Source organism: Erythrolamprus reginae, chromosome 1 (genome assembly GCF_031021105.1).
Source record: "Erythrolamprus reginae isolate rEryReg1 chromosome 1, rEryReg1.hap1, whole genome shotgun sequence".
NCBI classification, from domain to species: domain Eukaryota; kingdom Metazoa; phylum Chordata; class Lepidosauria; order Squamata; family Dipsadidae; genus Erythrolamprus; species Erythrolamprus reginae.
The window spans coordinates 423,224,551-423,243,648 of record NC_091950.1 but is presented as its reverse complement, the minus strand read 5'-3'; the positions used below and the strand labels follow the sequence as shown (position 1 = coordinate 423,243,648).

Genomic DNA, 19,098 nt, shown 5'->3' with positions numbered 1-19,098 from the left:
ACCCATTATTTAAAAACCATGCAACACACTCATACCATTCATAAATAGTATAACCCCAGGGGCTCAGCTTCCCCATGCCTGACGACATAGGTGGGTCTTTAATAGCTTACGAAAGGCAAGGAGGGTGGGGGCAGTTCTAATCTCCAGGGCAGTTGGTTCCAGAGGGCCGGGGCCACCACAGAGAAGGCTCTTTCCGTGGGTCCCGCCAGACGGCATTGTTTAGTTGATGGGACCCGGAGAAGGCCGACTCTGTCAGACCTAACCGGTCGCTGGGATTCGTGCGGCAGAAGGCGGTCCCGGAGGTAGTCTGGTCTAATGCCACGTAGGGCTTTATAGGTCATGACCAACACTTTGAATTGTGACTGGAAACTAATCGGCAACCAGTGCAGGCCATGGAGTGTTGGTGTGATATGGGCAGATCTAGGAAGCCCCACGATGGCTCTTACGGCCACATTCTGCACGATCTTGAAATTTCCGAATCGGAAATAAATATGAATCGGTTGCCTGGGCTCTGAATTTTGATCGTGTGACGGATGCAGCAACCGTTGTAAGCGTGAAAAACAGCCAGGAGTTTCTCTTTTTCAGTGCCGTTGACAATTTCCCTTGCCACCGTTGTTAAGTGAATCACTGCAGTGGTTAATTTAGTGACTTGGTTGTTTTTAAATAATTTTATTGATTATAAAGAAGAAAACAAACAAACAAACAAACATAGCACATAAGACATAACAAAACATTAAACGGGCATTTCCAAAATGTGAAATGTAGGTGGAACACATCACAAAAATAAAACTTAATGCTGTGACTATAAAAAGTGATTTTTGTGAATATATCAAGTTGATCTATATTAATTTATTACTAAGTAGGGATCACATATATAAATTGAGATTAACATAATTTACATTTTCATTCTTATTTTGTGTATACAGTATTTGGAATTTATATAGTCAAATTTAAACTCTATAGAATTGTAATGATACCACCCAAAGATCTTTACTCTTGATTTGCCAACTATATTGTTGACCGCTAAATTGCGACTTTAAAAATTTAGTTCAGATTATTTCTAGCCGTTTTAGTTTATAATGATCCCTCGATTTTCACGGGGGTTGTGTTCCCAGACTGCCTGCGAAGGTCGAATTTCCGCGAAGTAGAAATGCAGAAGTAAAAACACCATTTTTGGCTATGGACAGCCAAAAACTACCCCCGCACACCCTTTTCCAAGGCCACGCAAGGAGCCGGGCTTGAAGTTGGGGACAGGGAGCAACGAAAGTGCAAAGGCCGGCAAAGATTGTTTTGAATGTCGGCCGCCCCCCCCCAGCGCCTCCGGCCCCCTCGCCACTACCCCCTGCCCGCCCAATCCGCCCCTCTCACCGGCTGGCGGGTCCTCCTGCAGCAGTGCTGGCAGCTACGGCTTCTCGTCCTCATTCGGCCGCTAGCCACTCTGAGCGCTTTGAGAATGCCCGCCCTGCCCCTCTTGCAGTCCCTTAGCTGAGAGCACTTTCGTCCCAGCTGTCAGCGTGGGGGCTGCAGGAGAGGTGGGGCAGGCATTCTCACAGAGAGAGAGCAACAGACAGAGCGAGAGAGAAAGGAGAGAGGGAGAGAGAGCGAGAGAGCAAGAGGGGGGGAGAATGGAAGGTAGAGAGAGAGAAATGATAGAAAAAAGGGGAGAAAAAAAGAGAAATGAGAAAATGATTGAAGCAGAGAATGACAGGAAAGAGAGAAAGAGAGAGAAGTGACTCTTGGTGATGACGTATGACATCATTGGGTGGGAAAAACTGGTATAGGGGAAAAAACCGTGGAGTATTTTTTAATTAATATTTTTTGAAAAACCGTGGTATAGCTGTTTCGCGAAGTTTGAACCCGCGAAAATCGAGGGATCACTGTATATTGTTCCTAAAAGTTTTTGGATAGCCATCTATCGATAGGTTCGCAGTTTCTCTTGTATATAATATTTCAGATTTGTCTCTTTTGGAGTATTTCTAAGAATACTCTTCTCACACGTGACTTGGTTGTTAAGTGAATCTAATTTCTCCCCCTGAGTGCTTGTTGGGTAGCCACAAAAGGGACACACACCAACTCTCATAAATACGCATCAGCTGCCAAGAGTCTGAATTGACCATGAGGATGCTGGTCATAACTGTGAAAAACGGTCAGAAAAAAGAAGCACAGTTTTTTCCAGTGCCATTGTAACTTTAGTCACTAAATGAACTGTTGTAAAGTTGAGGACTACCTCTCAGATTCTAACTTCTCCAATTTAAATACTGTTCTGCCCGCGTGTCCCAACAGCCCGTAATTACAGGGTAATTTGTCCAAAAAGACACACACCACACGATAGAAGAAAAACCAAAAGTCTTTATCAACAGAAAAGCAGAAAAAACTCCCTTTTTAAATGTCAAAGGGATTTTCTGGTACATAACTCGTAACATACATTAACACGAATGCAACTACGCTATCTGTCTGAAGAAACACAAGATTTACACACGCACTCCTGACCATTCAAATAATGTATATCTAAAGTTCTGCATTTGTACCATTACTGTAGGCTGAGAAAAAAAATGTGGTGCATTACTTTCTGGGCGACCCTCGTATATGCTGGCTTGTACATTGTGTTCACATTCACAAAAAACATGACTGTTTTTTAAATTAAGGGGTTTTTAATTGTTTTTTTTTAACTATTGGATTTGTACTGTTTTGTTGTTGTGAGCCGCTCCTAGTCTTCGGAGAGGGGCGGCATACAAATCTAATAAATAATTTAAAAAAATAATAATAATTCAGTTACCCTGGTTGACCCATCGAGTATACCCCTGAGCACATATAGTTTTATGAATGGTATGATTGTACTGAATGGTTCTTAAAGATGGGGTTTTTTAAATGTTTCTTTTTAAATATTGGATTTGTATATTGTTGTGATTGTTGTGAGATGCTCCGAGTCTCCGGAGAGGGGCGCATTATTATTATCTATTGTTGTTGTTGTTGTTGTTATTATTATTATTATTATTATTTGTATCATGGTTTAATCAAGCGGTCCTTTTCTAAGACAGCTGCAGCATCTCGCCTCCAGGGGGCGCTGTTTCTTCAAGAATTGTGATCTTTGGGGAGTTGTCAAAGCCCCACATCACACATCCCCACAAGCCATTGTGGTGTTCTGTAATGAAGTGTACATAACATCAATCAAACTGGAGTGCAGTGGATGCTAAATCACTGCAGCTTCTCAGCATGTCTTTGGGCTCTGCTAAAATGTGCCGTAACTGATTTGAAAGGGACCTTGGAGGTCTCCTAGTCCAGCCCCCTGTCAGAATACAGAACAACCAACTTGGAAGACCTTAATAATAATAACAGAGTTGAAAGGGACCTTGGAGGTCTTCTAGTCCAACCCCCTGCTTAGGCAGGAAATCCTACACTACTTCAGACAGATGGTTATCAAACATCTTCTTAAAAACTTCCAGTGTTGGAACATAGAGCCGGGATGGCGCAGCAGGTAGAGTGCTGTATTGCAGACCACTGAAGCCGACTGTAGATCTGTAGGTCAGCGGTTCAAATCTCATCACCGGCTCCAGGTTGACTCAGCCTTCCATCCTTCCGAGGTGGGTCAAATGAGGTCCCAGATTGTGGGGGGCAAGAGATTGACTCTGTTAAAAAGTGCTACTGCTAACATGTTGTAAGCCGCCCTGAGTCTAAGGAGAAGGGCAGCATAAAAATTGAATGAATGAATTATTATTATTATTATTATTATTATTATTATTATTATTATTATTTATTAGATTTCTATGCCGCCCCTCTCCAAAGACTCGGAGCGGCTCACAACAAGAAAACAGTACAAATCCAATAGTAAAAAACAATTTAAAACCCCTTAATATAAAAAATAGTCACACATCTCAGACAAACCATACCATGAATGAATGAATGAATGAATGAATGAATGAATGAATGAATGAATGAATGAATGAATGAATAAATTCACAACTTCTGGAGGCAGGCTGTTCCACTGGTTAATTGTTCTAATTGTCAGGGAATTTCTCCTTACTTCAAAGTTGCTTCTCTCCTCATTTAGTTTCCACCCATTGCTTCTTGTTCTGCCCTCAGGTGCTTTGGAGAATAGCTTGACTCCTTCTTCTTTATGACACCTTATAACACTTCCTCCTCCTCCCCCTCCTCACAAGCCCCCCTCCCCTTCTAGCACTGATGATGTTATGCAGTTGGGTCATGAAACGTCTGCAGGAAAACCACCAACCTTGGTAAACAAGGACTCCGCAGTTCTCCTCCTTCCTTTGTAGCACTGATGATGTTTCCTAGTAGGGTCCTGTTCTGTCGGGCTCTCTGGTAGACTCCTCCCAAAAATTCACAGGTACAAATTTCAGACACACACACACGTTTGAAAATTCAAAACAATGTTCTTTATAATGAAAATTCAAATAAACCAAGCCCTCTTTTGGTATAGCAAAGAGCCCTCGTCTCCAAACAAAGTGGTAATTTGTACAAGTCCCTGATCAGTTCTGAGATACTTAGCTTGCAGCTGTGAGGCAATTCACAGTCCTTCTTCTTTCACAAAGTGAAACACACTTTGCCCTGGTTTAGTTTCAAAGCGGGGGAAAATCAGCACACAAAAGGTCAAAGTCAGTAAAGCAGTCACAAAACACAATGATCAGATAATCCTCCACAATGGCCAAACCCACAGGCTGCTCTTTATAGCAGCCTCACTAATGACCACAGCCCCACCCAACCACAGGTGGCCTCATTTTCTTTGATAATAATCTCTCAGTTGTTGCTGCCTATGCATCGCTCTCCGCATGCGTGGCTGTATCATTAACTCTTGTTCTGAATCCAAGGAGGAGCTAGATAATTGATCTCCTTCTGAGCTGTCTGCCCCACTCTCCTCCTCCCTGTCACTCATGTCTTCTTGGTCAGAGGAGCCTTCATCATCAGATTCCACCGGGGGGGGGGGACAGGCCTGCAGCATGCGGATGTCTCCCCCACATCCACAGTCCTTGGGGCAGGAGCTGGGCCAGAGCTAACCACAACAGGTCATGAAATGTCTTCCAAGCTCAGAGAACCATAGTCTTCCTCCCCCTTCCTCCTCCTCCTCCTCTCCCCTTCTACCACTGATGATGTTATCTAGTTGGGTCATGAAATATCTGCAAAAAAAACCCCATCAATATGAGCAACAGGGACTGCACAGTTCTCCTCCTACCTTTCTAGCACTGATGATGTTCCCTACTTGGGTCATGAAACGTCTGCAAGAAAACTACCAACGTCCCCGTCCCCCCCAATCTCCCTCCCTCCCTTTGACTTTTCCCGTCCTTTTAATGAGTTCAGAGTCTGACCTTTTAATTGTTTCCCATCCGAGGTGTGAAAGCTCCCATATTTTCCGGGTTTTTAATTTATTTATTTTTAATTCCTTTCTTTCCTCGCCCATAATGGCATTTATCACCGCTCGGTCCAGATGGCACCTACAGGGCATTTTTCCACCCGGAGAAAACCTTTCTGCCTTGAAATCTCGCCGGAACATTGAAAGGGAAAAGTTGACCTCGTCCATTAGCAAATTACCGGAATTCCTTCCGACAGAATCAGCTGGTGGTAATGCCTTACATTAATGCCCAGCACTTTCTTTTTCAGTTCATTTTAGACCCATTCCCTTGGGGAATGGGCTGTTGTTGTTGTTGTTGTTGTTGTTGTTGTTGTTGTTATTATTATTATTATTATTATTATTATTAATATTAATATTATTAATATTATTTTTTTTTAGATTTGTATGCTGCCCCTCTCCGGAGATTCGGAGCAGCTCACAACAATAAAACACAGTACAAATCCAATGATTAAAAACAGTTTTTAATATAAAAACAATCATACATCCCATACAAACCATGCATAAAACAGAACGGCCCGGGGGAATCAATTTCCCCATGCCTGGTGGCAGAGGTGGGTTTTTAGGAGTTTGCGAAAGGCAAGGAGGGTGGGGGTAGTCCTGTTCTGGGGGGTTGATTCCAGAGGGTCAGGGCCGCCACAGAAAAGGCTCTTCTCCTTGGTCCCACCAGACAATATTGTTTTGTCGACAGGACCTGTAGAAGGCCAACTCTGTGGGACCTAACCAGTCGCTGGGATTCGTGCGGCAGAAGGGAGTCCTGGAGATATTCTGGTCCAATGCCATGAAGGGCTTTATGTTATGGTGGAGGAGGGTCTCTCTCTGCGGGAACTGCGAGGGGGGCGTTTGCCCAGGTTCACCTGGTGCACCAGTTGCGGCCCTCTTTGGACAGCGAGTCTCTACTCACAGTCACTCATGCCCTTATCACCTCGAGGTTTGACTACTGCAATGCTCTCTGCGTGGGGCTACCGCTGAAGAGCGTTCGGAAACTGCAAATTGTGGAGAACTTAGCCACGCGAGCGGTCATGGGCCTCCCAAGGCATGCCCATGTTTCTCCAGCACTCCACAGACTCTATTGGGTGCCAATTGGTTTTAGGATACAATTCAAATTGTTGGTTATGACCTATAAAGCCCTACATGGCATGGGACCAGATTTCTTTCAGGATTGCCTCCTGCCGCATGAATCCCAGCGACCGGCCAGGTCCCACAGAGTCGGCCTTCTCCAGGTTCCATCAAACTGGACAATGTCACTTGGCGGGACCTAGGGGAAGAGCCTTCTCCGTGGGGGACCCGGCCCTCTGGAATCAGCTCCCTCCAGAGATTCATACGGCCCCCACCCTCCTCGCCTTCTGCAAGAATTTGAAAACCTATTTATGTTGCCAAGCTGGGGGTCACTAGACCCTAGCCTCTGGCCAACGAGTACGTGGTATGTTTGTTGTCTGTATCTGAATGAATTATTTTTAATGTTTCAAGGTTTTTAGAATGGTTTTTAGATCAGGTATGGGTGGCTGATCTCTTAATAATTAAAGCAGTGTTTCCCAACCTTGGCAACTTGAAGATATTTGGACTTCAACGCCCAGAATTCCACGTCTGCTGGAAGTTTGTTCCAAGGATCTACTACTCTTTCAGTCAAATAATATCTTCTCATGTTGCTTCTGATCTTTCCCCCAACTAACTTCAGATTGTGTCCCCTTGTTCTTGTGTTCACTTTCCTATTAAAAACACTTCCCTCCTGAACCTTATTTAACCCTTTAACATATTTAAATGTTTCGATCTTGTCCCCCCTTTTCCTTCTGTCCTCCAGACTCTACAGATGGAGTTCATTAAGTCTTTCCTGATACATTTTATGCTTAAGACCTTCCACCATTCTTGTAGCCCGTCTTTGGACCCGTTCAATTTTATCCATATCTTTTTGTAGGTCAGGTCTCCAGAACTGGACACAGTATTCCAAATGTGGTCTCACCAGCACTCTATACAGAGGGATCATAACCTCCCTCTTCCTGCTTGTTATACCTCTAGCTATGCAGCCAAGCATCCTACTTGCTTTTCCTACTGCCTGACCACACTGCTCACCCATTTTGAAATCACTACCCCTAAATCCTTCTCTTCTGAAGTTTTTGCTAGCACAGAACTGTCAACACCCGCCCCGAGTTTGCGGAGAGGGGCGGCATACAAATCTAAATAATAAATAAATAAATAAACAAACAAACAAACAAACACAATACTCAGATTGAGGATTCCTTTTCCCCAAGTGCATCATTTTACATTTGGAAACATGAAACTGCAGTTTCCATTGCTTTGACCATTTATCTAGTAAAGCTAAATCATTTGCCATATTACAGACCCCTCCAGGAATATCCACCCTATTGCACATTTTAGAGTCATCGGCAAATAGGCAAACTTTCCCTACCAAACCTTCCCCTATGTCACTCACAAACATATTAAAAAGAATAGGACCCAGAACAGACCCTTGTGGCACACCGCTTGTAACCTGACTCTGCTCAGAATGTCTTGGAAGCTAGAAAAACTCTACAAGTACTCCTCCACTTATAACATTCATTTAATGACTGTTTCTAGTTACGACGGCCCTGCAAACGGCAAGCTGGGACCGATTTTCCTGCAGCCGATCCAGTGCCCCCCAGGGTCATATGACCCCCTTTTGCGCCCTCCTGACAAGCAAAGTCAATGGGGGGGAAGCTGGTTTCACTTAAGGACCAAGTGAAGAACTGCAGTGATTCACTTAACAACCATGGCGAGAAAGGTCATAATGGGCCAAATTTCATTCCGCGGCTGCCTCGCTTAGCAATGTAAATTTGGGGGCTCCCATGTTTTTTTGGGGGGGTTGTTTCAGTTTGCTTCCCATCTTTCAAATATTTTTATTAATTTTCTTTAAACACACAAGACAAACAACATTTAACATTAAAGGAGCTACCATTGCTCCGCTTATCTTAGAAGTCTATCTAATTTTTTAAAAAAATCTAACTACAGTCAGATCAATACAGAGATACAATCGATTAATTAAACGAATAATAAAAACATTTAATATTAATTATATTGTTGTGATTCCGTCTGAGGCCCCTCAGGGAACGGCTGATCCTCTGCCGGCTTCCTGCTCAGAGGGGGAGGATGAGGAACAGGAGGTTCAGGCAGACGGGGAGGAGGAATCTCAGGCTGAGGGAGAGGGAGGACAGCCAGAGTCCCCCGAGAGGGAGCTCTCCCCAGCAAGCAGCCTGGATTCCTTAGATGAAAATGCACAAGCAATAATCGATCTCTGGCAGAGAAGAGCAACACAACGAAGGGGACAATTAGCCAGGTACTTTCAGCACTAAAGAGGCAACAGCTGGGTTTGGGTGTGGTGCTCTCTGGAAAGGCTGAAAAGGCAGACCCACCCTTCCTGGCTTGTGGAGTATTATCTTTGGGAGTCCTGGGACCTGGCTGTGATCTTTGGCGTCTTGGAATTCTGGTTTGTGACTTTGAATACTGAAACCTTGGGGGGAAAAGGTGTGGGTCTTATTCTCTACAGTGGTGGGTGTGCCAGCAAGAAGTCTGCTGTATTGTCTGGCCATCAGGACTCTGCTATGAAGTCTCATAGCCTGCCTGTTGGGAAGAACAGGTTTTTCTCTGTGTTTATTTTTCAAACTATAAAGTGCCTTTGTTTTTACCAGCGTGTCTGGCTGTTTTTTCCAGTTGGTGTTGAAGTCTGGGGGCACCCAGACAGAACAGATATTGAGGAAAAAAATATTCTATTTATCATACTATTATTTGATCAATTACTTTATATCTATTATAACAATATTTTTAATATTTTTTAAAACTTAAAATCACTTATTTAGTTTTAACAAAAAAAAGAAAAAAACTTATCCATTTAATTTCTTAATATTCTACTATATTCAACTTCATGTGTTCAAGTGCTTATAAATTCTTATATAATTTTTTTAAAACTATTTTTAAAATTCCACCATTTGTACACTTTATCCCATATTTTATAAAATTCTGTTTCTGCTTGATTATTCAAGCGTTTTGTCATCATGTCTAATTCTGCAAATTCCATAATTTTTAAAAATACTTTAACCTTTGGTAATTCCTTTTCTTTCCATTTTTGCGCAAATATGATCCTTGCCGCAACTAAAATGTGAATTTTAAAATAATATATTTCTTTTTTATATTTCATATTTGAGATACCTAGTAGGAAGAATTCTGGAGTCTTCCTTATCTTCTCATTCGTTATTTCCTTTAACCATTTCTGTACTTTATTCCAATAATTCTTGGCTTCAGAACAAGTCCACCATATATGAAAATATGGGCCAATTTCTTTTTTACATTTCCAACAGGTGGGAGAGACGTTAGGAAACATTTTAGAAATTCTATATGGTGGGAGACGCTTCCCATCTTTCAATAGTGTCGACTCTGGTTTTATTTTGAGGGTTCGCGTTTGAGGAAAAGGGGGTGTAAGAAAATTAACACCTCTCTTCTTTTTCCTTTCAGCTCCGACCGGCTGATCGAGGAGACGATAAGGTAAGACTGGGAATGGCTTTCTTGGAAGGGATCCACTGGATCGCTCACTTCAACCCGTCCCCACCCTGGGGGATCCTAGCATTAACACACAGAGAGATTTCAAAGAGTAAGTGAGGAAAATTCCATAGGCCTCCCAAACCTTCTGCACACCCTGTATTTTGCAAAAATGGGTCCATTTTTGCAAAAAAACCGGTATGCACAGAACATTTGGGAGGCCTGCAGAGAGCCCCTGGGGGCTGGGGGAAGGCAAAAAAACACACACACCCTTTTTTTTTTTTTTTTTTTTTTTACAAAAAATGGCACATTTTTCACTTGGGTTTGGGGTTTTTTTGCAAAACGAGGGTGTTTTTGCCTTCCTCGAGCTCCCAGTAGCACTCCACAGGCCTCCCAAATCTTCTACGCACTCCATTTTTGTGAAAAAACAGGCCCATTTTTCCAAAAACAGGACATGGGGGCGGGACTTCAGGATGCCAAAAATGGTGCTTTTTGGTGTATAAGACATGCTGACATTCCCAGTGTCTTTTAGGATTGATTGATTGATTGATTTTGTCCATTACACAATGAGGATTTTTGTGGGTATACACATAGTAAAATGCATAATGAAGATTACAGAGGAGATACTCATAGTAAACTATATCTAAGAAAGAATAGAAGAGAAGATATAGGAATAGAACATATCAATGAAAGAATAGAAGAAGAGATATAGGAATAGAAGAAAGATATAGGAGATATAGGAGAGACAATAGGACAGGGGACAGAAGGCACTCTAGTGCACTTGTACTCGCCCGTTACTGACCTCTTAGGAATCGGGAGAGGTCAACCGTGGATAATCTAAGGGTAAAGTGTTGGGGGGTTGGGGATCACACTACAGAGTCCCGTAATGAGTTCCACGCTTCGACAACTCGGTTACTGAAGTCATATTTTTTAAGGTCAAGTTTGGAGCAGTTAATATTAAGTTTAAATCTCTTGTGTTGTTGTGGTTGAAGCTGAAGTAGTCGCCGACAGGCAGGATGTTGTAGCATATAATCTTGTGGGCAATACGTAGATCATGTTGGGGAAAGGTGCATATTATATGCTGAAAAATACGGTAAATAAGCTCCCACCCACTCACAACCCCCCCACCCCCCAGGTCAGAAAAGGGTGGGAAGAGACTCTTGCAATGACTCCTTCTCTCTTCTTCTTCAAAGCCCAGAGCCCTGGAAGTGGATGGGTTTTGTAATGGAGGGGATTTTGTACGTCTCTCTTTAAGAGAGCCTGAATAGCCATGGTTGGAATGGAAATGGAAATGGCCTTTTGGAAGGCGGCCCCTTCCATCCCTTTCCTTTAATGGGCTCCGTTGGGCCACTTTCCTCCTTTCCCACATTCATGGTCTTGGCAGCCCCTGAAGCCACGGTGGTTTTTGGAGAGCGGGAGTGAAAGAGAGAGAGAGAGAGGATCTAAAGTGTATTTAACATGAGCACTTTGGCTCAGCGCCTCCGATTCCAGGCTGCAGGTGGCGGCCACGGATCAATAGGGACGGGACTGGTTGGCCTCCACTTACGACCACAATGGCATTTCCGAAATTTCTGCCCTGTTTTTCAACTAGAACTCAGGACTATCAGTTGGCTTTTGGGGCTAAGGTGGGACTAGAACTCCCAGTCTCCTGATGATTGGCCCAAAGTCATCCAATTAGCTTTCATGCATATGGTGGGACTACAACTCCCAGTCTCCTGGTGATTGGCCCAAAGTCATCCAATTGGTTTTCATACATAAGGTGGGACTAGAACTCCCAGTCTCCTGGTGATTGGCCCAAAGTCACCCAGTTGGCTTTCATGCCTTAGGTGGGACTAGAACTCCCAGTCTCCTGGTGATTGGCCCAAAGTCACCCAGTTGGCTTTCATGCCTTAGGTGGGATTAGAACTCCCAGTCTCCTGGTGATTGGCCCAAAGTCATCCAATTGGTTTTCATGCCTTACAAACATAGAAGACTGACGGCAGAAAAAGGCCTCTTGGTCCATCTAGTCTGCTCTTATACTATTTCCTGTATTTTATTTTATAATGGATCTATGTTTATCCCAGGCATGTTTAAATTCAGTTACTGTGGATTTACCAACCACGTCTGCTGGAAGTTTGTTCCAAGGATCTACTACTCTTTCAGTGAAATAATATTTTCTCACGTTGCTTTTGATCTTTCCCCCAACTAACTTCAGATTGTGTCCCCTTGTTCTTGTGTTCACTTAGGTGGGGCTAGAACTCCCAGTCTCCTGGTGATTGGCTCAAAGTCATCCAATTGGTTTTCATGCCTTAGGTGGGACTAGAACTCCCAGTCTCCTGGTGATTGGCCCAAAGTCATCCAATTGGCTCGGTGTGAAAAAGAGGTGTTCAATAGCGCCATTTTTTTGTCATGGGAATCCGTTTGAGTAACGCATTGTCCACATTGGCTGGCAGGTTCCCCTCTCTCTCCATTAACAGCCCTAAGAGTTTTGCCGGCACCCAGAAACTCTCTCTCCACAGCTGACGTGGCCTCGTTCTTCCTTCTCCCGCCACATCCTTCCTCCCTTTCGTGCAGCTTTGTCTTTCGGCCTCTCCCGAGGCCAGAAGCAGGGCAGCCTCCTGGGGTGGCCCCCCTGCTCCTTCCTGGGCCTGCCCCGATTCTCCAAGGAGGGTCCCCTGGGTAGAGATGGGTCGGCCCCAATTCCCCGGTGGGGTAGCCTAGGAAACGCGTAGTTATTCGCCGCAGCACAGAAACACACATTCCTGGTTAAGTCTCCCAGTTAAAGGTATTGGTCTGTTTCGAAGGTGCAAAGTTTTTGGAATTTGCTTAGATTGGTAATTTTAGGAGGGGAGGACTTCCACTCCCAGAATTCAACAACCAAGAATGCTTTAAAATGGATGGACTCCCACTCCCAGTGGAGTGGACAGACCTTGACTCATAGAAACATAGAAGACTGGCGGCAGAAAAAGACCTCCTGGTCCATCTAGTCTGCCCTTATACTATTTCCTGTGTCTTATCTTAGGATGGATCTATGTTTATCCCAGGCATGTTTAAATTCAGTTCCTGTGGATTTACCAACCACATCTGCTGGATGTTTGTTCCGAGCATCTACTACTCTTTCAATCAAATAATATAGAAACATAGAAGACTGACGGCAGAAAAAGACCCCATGGTCCATCTAGTCTGCCCTTTTACTATTTCCTGTATTTTATCTTACAATGGATATATGTTTATCCCAGGCATGTTTACTTTCAGTTCCTGTGGATTTACCAACCACGCCTGCTGGAAGTTTGTTCCAAGCATCTACTACTCTTTCAGTCAAATAATATTTTCTCACGTTGCTTCTGATCTTAGAAACATAGAAGATTTACGGCAGAAAAAGACCTCCTGGTTCATCTAGTCTGCCCTTATACTATTTCTTGTATTTTATCTTAGGATGGATCTATGTTTATCGCAGGCATGTTTACTTTCAGTTCCTGTGGATTTACCAACCACGCCTGCTGGAAGTTTGTTCCAAGCATCTACTACTCTTTCAGTCAAATAATATTTTCTCACGTTGCTTCTGATCTTCCCCCAACTAACCTCAGATTGTGTCCCCTTGTTCTTGGGTTCACTTTCCTATTAAAAACACTTCCCTCCTGGACCTTATTGAACCTTTTAACATATTTATTCTCCTATTGGAATGCTATTCTATTCCTGTTCTTTTCTATTCTAATTCTATTCTTATTTCCTGATTGCTGATTTGACCCTGTGACAATCATTAAGTGTTGTACCTCATGATTCTTGACATATATATATATTCTTTTATGTACACTGAGAGCATCTGCACCAAAGATAAATTCCTTGTGGGTCCAGTCCCACCTGGCCAATGAAAAATTCTATTCTAATTCTTTTTTTGACCTTTTTACAAGCAAAGTCATTGGGGAAGCCAGATTCGCTTAACAACTGGGTGACTGACTTAAGAACTGCAATAATTCATTTATCAAAAAAAAAAAAAAGTCATAAAAGGGGGCAAAATTCAATGGACCAATGTCTCGCTTGGAAATTTGGGACTCCATTGTGGTTATAAGTCGAGGAACCATGTGCCTAATCTCTTTTTTGCCCTTTCTCTGCTTCCTCTCCGCCCCAGCATCGCCATGGCCACGAAAGAGAACATGGCTTCGCAGCGAGGGATCATGAAGTCCATCCAGAGCAAGATGAACACCTTGGCCAGTATCCTTTCTCCTGCTGCGGGGGCTTTCCGCCTCCGAATGTTCATTGGGGTCACGAACTTGGAAAGGAGCCTAGAGGTCATCCAGCCCAACCCTCGGCCGGATGCAAGAGCAGTGAGAGAAGCGGGTCCGAGGCCGAGTCGGTTGGAAGGTGGGCTGGGGGGAGCTGTAGAAATGTTTGGAATGGTTCAGTGGAGTGGGAATTGGTGGGGAGGGGGATGAAGATTTAGAGAGATGAGAATAGAGCCAGGAGGGAGGGAAAAGCCTTAGCTTATGGGGCAGAGCTCTTCTCATTGGGGTCAGCAGTTCCTTTCAGGCCCTCCCTCTATTCTTCCATTTTTTTCCTTCCTTCCTTCCTTCCTTCCTTCCTTCTCTTTTTTACTTTCCTTGCCTTCCTTCATTTTTGTTTTCACTTTCTCTTTTTCCTTCCTTCCTTTCCTTCTTTCCTTTCTTCTCTTTTTTACTTCTTCCCTTCTTTCCTCACTACCTTCCTTTCCTTGCTTCTTTTGTTTGTTCCTCCCTTCTTTCCTCTTCCTTCCTTTCCTTCCTTCTTTCCTCCCTTTCCCCTCCCTCCCTCCCTCCCTCCCTCCTTTCCTTCCTTCTCTTTTCACTTACTCTTTTTCCTTCCTTCCTTCCTTTCCTTTCTTCTTTTCGTTCCTCCCTTTCCCCTCCCTCCTTTCCTTCTTTTTTTACTTTCCTTGCTTCCCTTCATTCTCTTCTCACTTTCTCTTCTTCCTTCCTTTCACTCCTTTTGTTTTTCCCCACTTTTTCTTTTTCCTTTGTTCCTTCTTTCCTTCCTTTCTTCTTTCCTTCATTCCTTCCTTCCCTATTTCAATTTCTCTTTTACCTTCCTTCTTTTTCTTTTCCTGCCAAAACCTACCAATAAGAATTTTTTTAAAAAAAAATCAGCGACTGCAAAAAAATGGAAAATGAGGGTGTTTGACCAATGGCCCCCCTGCCACCCTCACCAACCCCTCCCTCCTAAAATGCCGATCGATGAAAAAAAGACTTGGAAGCCCTTTGCTCCGTGTCTTATCCTAAGAGGAGAGAAAACCCCCCTCCCAGTGGGTGGGTAGGTGGATGGCAAACACTCTCCCCTCCTTGTGGCCCTTAACTCAGCTGCCCCCCCCAGACCGCTTCCCAGCCGTGAACAGCCTCATCCAGCGGATCAACCTGCGCAAACGCCGCGACACCCTCATCCTGGGGGGCGTGATCAGCATTTGCACCATCCTCCTCCTCCTCTACGCTTTCCATTGACGGAGGAGGCCGTGCGCGCAGGGACTTTCTGGGACCAGGTTCTCACCGCCTGCGGAGGGCCAGGCCGACCGCGGTGGCACGTCCCTCCCTCCCCCTCTTCAATCCGGGGACGCAGAGACCAAGTGGCCGAGGCAGGTGGACTCTCTCCTTCCTTCCTCCACAGGTGGCCACGAAGGTTCCCGGAGGTGCCACCCGATTCATCCCCCCCCCTGTCCTGTGTCCCACTTTAAGGACACGGATCCTTCCTCCCCGTTCAACGTCCTTTGTCCCTTTCCTACCATTCCTCTAAAGTTTAAGACCCCCCCATTCTGTTGTCGTGTTCATCTTCTAAAGCAGAAACCTTACTCTCCTTTTCGCTCCCCAACCTTTCTCTCCCCTCTCCGATATTTAACACAATAATTCGCCCAGACTTTGCCACTTAAAACTTTGCGACTTATAATAAACTTTTTTTGAGTGGAGATCCAAGAAGAACCCCGGAGAGAAATTCTTCGCCAGATTTATATATTTTTTTTGAGGAAGGTGAACCTCAGAGGATGGATTGGTAAGTATATCCCACCGTTTTGGAAAAGACGACTTCCTCCTAATCTCCTTTTTTTCACGACATCGAGAATGCACCAATTCACTGGTGCCTGGGGAAAATATCCCAAAAAAACAAGAGACTGGATCTTTTTCCTTTTGACGTGGAGAACAACCTTTGGAGACTTTTCACCAAACGGGAAACGGCGTCGATATTTTAACAGATCCCGCAGGAAAACGAGCAGCGATGGGGATTAAAAGAGAGCGGGTGGAATTTTGGCAGCCGAATCGTCGAAACATTTTTAAGCAGGGGTAATTGGACCAAAAGATTTTCCTGCAAGTGTTTCGGCTTGTTTCTCTGATTTTGGTATCGTTCCCATCTTAAAAAATACACCGGATGTCCCTCATCCACACGTTCTTGCTTTGAAACGAAAATAAAATAAAAATAAAAATAGAGAGCTGTCTATTGCATCCTGCGCTTGGACCTTCCGACCCAGAAATCGAGAGATTTTGGACTTTTTATCGGCAACCCAAGCCAGCCTGAGATTCGCCTCTTCCTCTGTTGTCATAGGCAGGCGACAATTTGCAGTGGTTAATCAGTGGGGAATCGTGGGATTTGGAGTCCCAATGGATTCAAGGGTGGGAAGATTTGAAGAGCTTTCGTTGCGGGGATCCCTGGTTTTCACCTCCATTTTTAAATGGCAACATTAAACCATGGTGGGCAACTATGGTGCCTTTGCGAACTGTGGACTTCAACTCCAGGAATTCCTGAGCCAGCCAATAGGGTTGGCTCAGGGAGTCTGGGACTCGAAGTCCACAGGTTGTAAAGGCACCTTAGTTGCCCATCCCTGCATTAAATATTAATATACAATTTTTATTTTTTTAAAAAAAATTCAAATAGATTCTAGAAACTAGCCACTCTACCACAAAAGACCAGTGTGGCCTCAACTTCTTAAATTAATAATCTATTTCCTTCTCTTTCGGGTTCGCGAGACTGTTTCATTAACCCTGTTAACGCTTTGAATTGAATAAAAAAAATAGGTTTTTGGATGCAAGAGATTGCTGGACATTAGAAAATGCTTTCTTCTGCAAATGAACGGTTTCATTTTGTCCCTTCCAGAATAGGAAAAATTTTAAAAAAGGAAAAGATTCAGAGGTGAATCGAATTCGTTTACGAGAGCTCTGGGTTAAGGAGCTGCTGCTGGGAGGGGTTTTTATATATACATAATTTTATTCTGGTTTATGATTTGTCTTTCTCTCCATCTTTGGTGGTTCCGTTCTGCTGAGATAGGGGAAAAGGGTTATCTTGATTAATGAATTAATAAAAATAAATCAGTAAGATTCGGTTGCATTATCTAGCTAACAGAAATGGGGAAAACGCACTGTCTCTAAATAAAACGTATTTCTTTAATCGTGGGATTCTTGTTTTTTCATTGGTTTTTTTTTCCTTTCTGGGTTGGTTTCGGTGGAAAGTGTAAAATTTATTTGAGAGACGCTAAAAAAAAATCACACGTAAAAAACACAATCTAGGATTGAGTTTTCTTGGCACGTAACTAAACTATGATTGATATGTTGGGGTTGAGTACAGGTAGTCCTTGACTTTCAACCATTCGTTTAGCGACCACAATTACAATAGCACTGGAAAAAAAGTGATTAATGACCCCTAAATCCTTTTCTTCTGAAGTTTTTGCTAACACAGAACTGCCAATACAATACTCAGATGGAGGATTCCTTTTCCCCAAGTGCATTATTTTACATTTGGAAACATTAAACTGCAGTTTCCATTGCTTTGACCATTTATCTAGTAAAGCTAAATCATTTACCATATTACAGACGCCTCCAGGAATATCAACCCTATTGCACACTTCAGAGTCCTCGGCAAATAGGCAAACCTTCCCTACCAAACCTTCCCCTATGTCACTCACAAAGATATTCAAAAGAATAGGACCCAGAACAGACCCTTGTGGCACACCGCTTGTAACCAGGCTGTGCTCAGAGTACTCGTATTGGGAGGCATTAGTGACGTTCCTCAGCCCTGCTCAAGCTGATTTGTGTGAAGTCAGCTGAGCCTTGCAAAAAGGATCCAAATCTCATTTTCTCGCTGGAAAAAGATCTAGAGAAAAGGAATCAAGGGACGGACAGACACACAAGATAGCAGCCTTCCAGTGTTTGAGGGGCTGCCTAAAAGAAGAGTTGGGGGTTAACTTATTCTCCAAAGCCCCTGAAGCCAGAAGTAGAAACAATGGGGTGGAAACTCATTAAGAAAGGAAGCAGCCTAGAAATAAGGAGAAACTTCCTAACTAGGTTATTGTGGATTATTGCCAACAATACGGAAAACTCATCTTGTCAATAAAGCATCTCATCCTTCTGTCTGATTTAAGTCTTGTTGTGGTTGGCTCTGGCCCAGCTCCTGCCCCAGGGAATGTGGAGGTGGATGCAGGAGAAACATCAACATGTCATAGGCCTGTTTTATTGCCCACAGAGTCAGGTAGTGTAGTTTCCTCGGACGAAGAAGAAGGTCGGGGAGACTTGGAAGAGGGGGGCTTGGCACACAGCCCAGGAAGCCAATCTCCATTATCTTCGGTCGATTCAGATGCGGAATTGTTAGACCCACGCAGGCGCACAATTATGCATAGAAGAGACCAATTGAGGACTTATTACAGGAGATAAGAGAGGCCACCTGTGTTTGGGTGGGGCTCCAGCAATTAGAGCTGCTGATATAAATAACAGCATGTTGGCTTGGCCGTTGTGGAAGATTATCTGATCGTTGTTTCTTCAGGACCGTGCCTTGCTGTTTCCAGACTTTGCTGATTTTTCACGACTTTGAAACCAAAGCAGAACAAAGTGTGTGTGTTTCACTTCGTGGAAGAAGCAGGGCTGTGACGTTCCTTCACAGCTGCTAGCTAAGTACTTAAGGACTGATTAAGGGGATTGTACAGACTACCAGGTTGTTATGGGACGAGTGCTCTTTGCAATACAAAAAGGGTGCTTTGTTTCTTTTGAATTTTTGTGATAAAGAACATTGTTTTTGAACTTTCAAGTATGTGTGTGTCTGAACTTTGTACCCCTGAATTTTCAGGAGACTCAAACCATAGAGCCCGGCAGAACAAGTCTAAAGGTTATTTGCTCTGTATAGTTAGGGAAAAGAGTAAAATGTGAGCTAACTATCCATGTCTATAAGAATGTGGAATGCCTTCTGTGGATGTGATAGGATTAAACCTATGTGCCTGGTTAAGGCAACCCACCCCTTTGATTAGCTTAAGAAAATAA

The 19,098-nt window shown here is 43.7% G+C and overlaps 1 protein-coding gene across 2 annotated transcripts in view; it reads left to right on the top strand.

Moving 5' to 3' along the window:
- The window catches only part of GOSR1 (golgi SNAP receptor complex member 1), a 40,593-nt gene extending 23,354 nt beyond the window's left edge, over window positions 1-17,239 (top strand). For both annotated transcript variants that reach the window (XM_070735435.1, XM_070735434.1), the window contains exons 7-9: window positions 9,842-9,871; window positions 13,974-14,056; window positions 15,188-17,239. In XM_070735435.1, coding sequence (XP_070591536.1) covers window positions 9,842-9,871; window positions 13,974-14,056; window positions 15,188-15,312 — 238 coding nt within the window. In that variant the 3' untranslated portion in view covers window positions 15,313-17,239. The remainder of the gene's footprint in view (window positions 1-9,841; window positions 9,872-13,973; window positions 14,057-15,187) is intronic.
- Window positions 17,240-19,098: the final 1,859 nt, after the last annotated feature.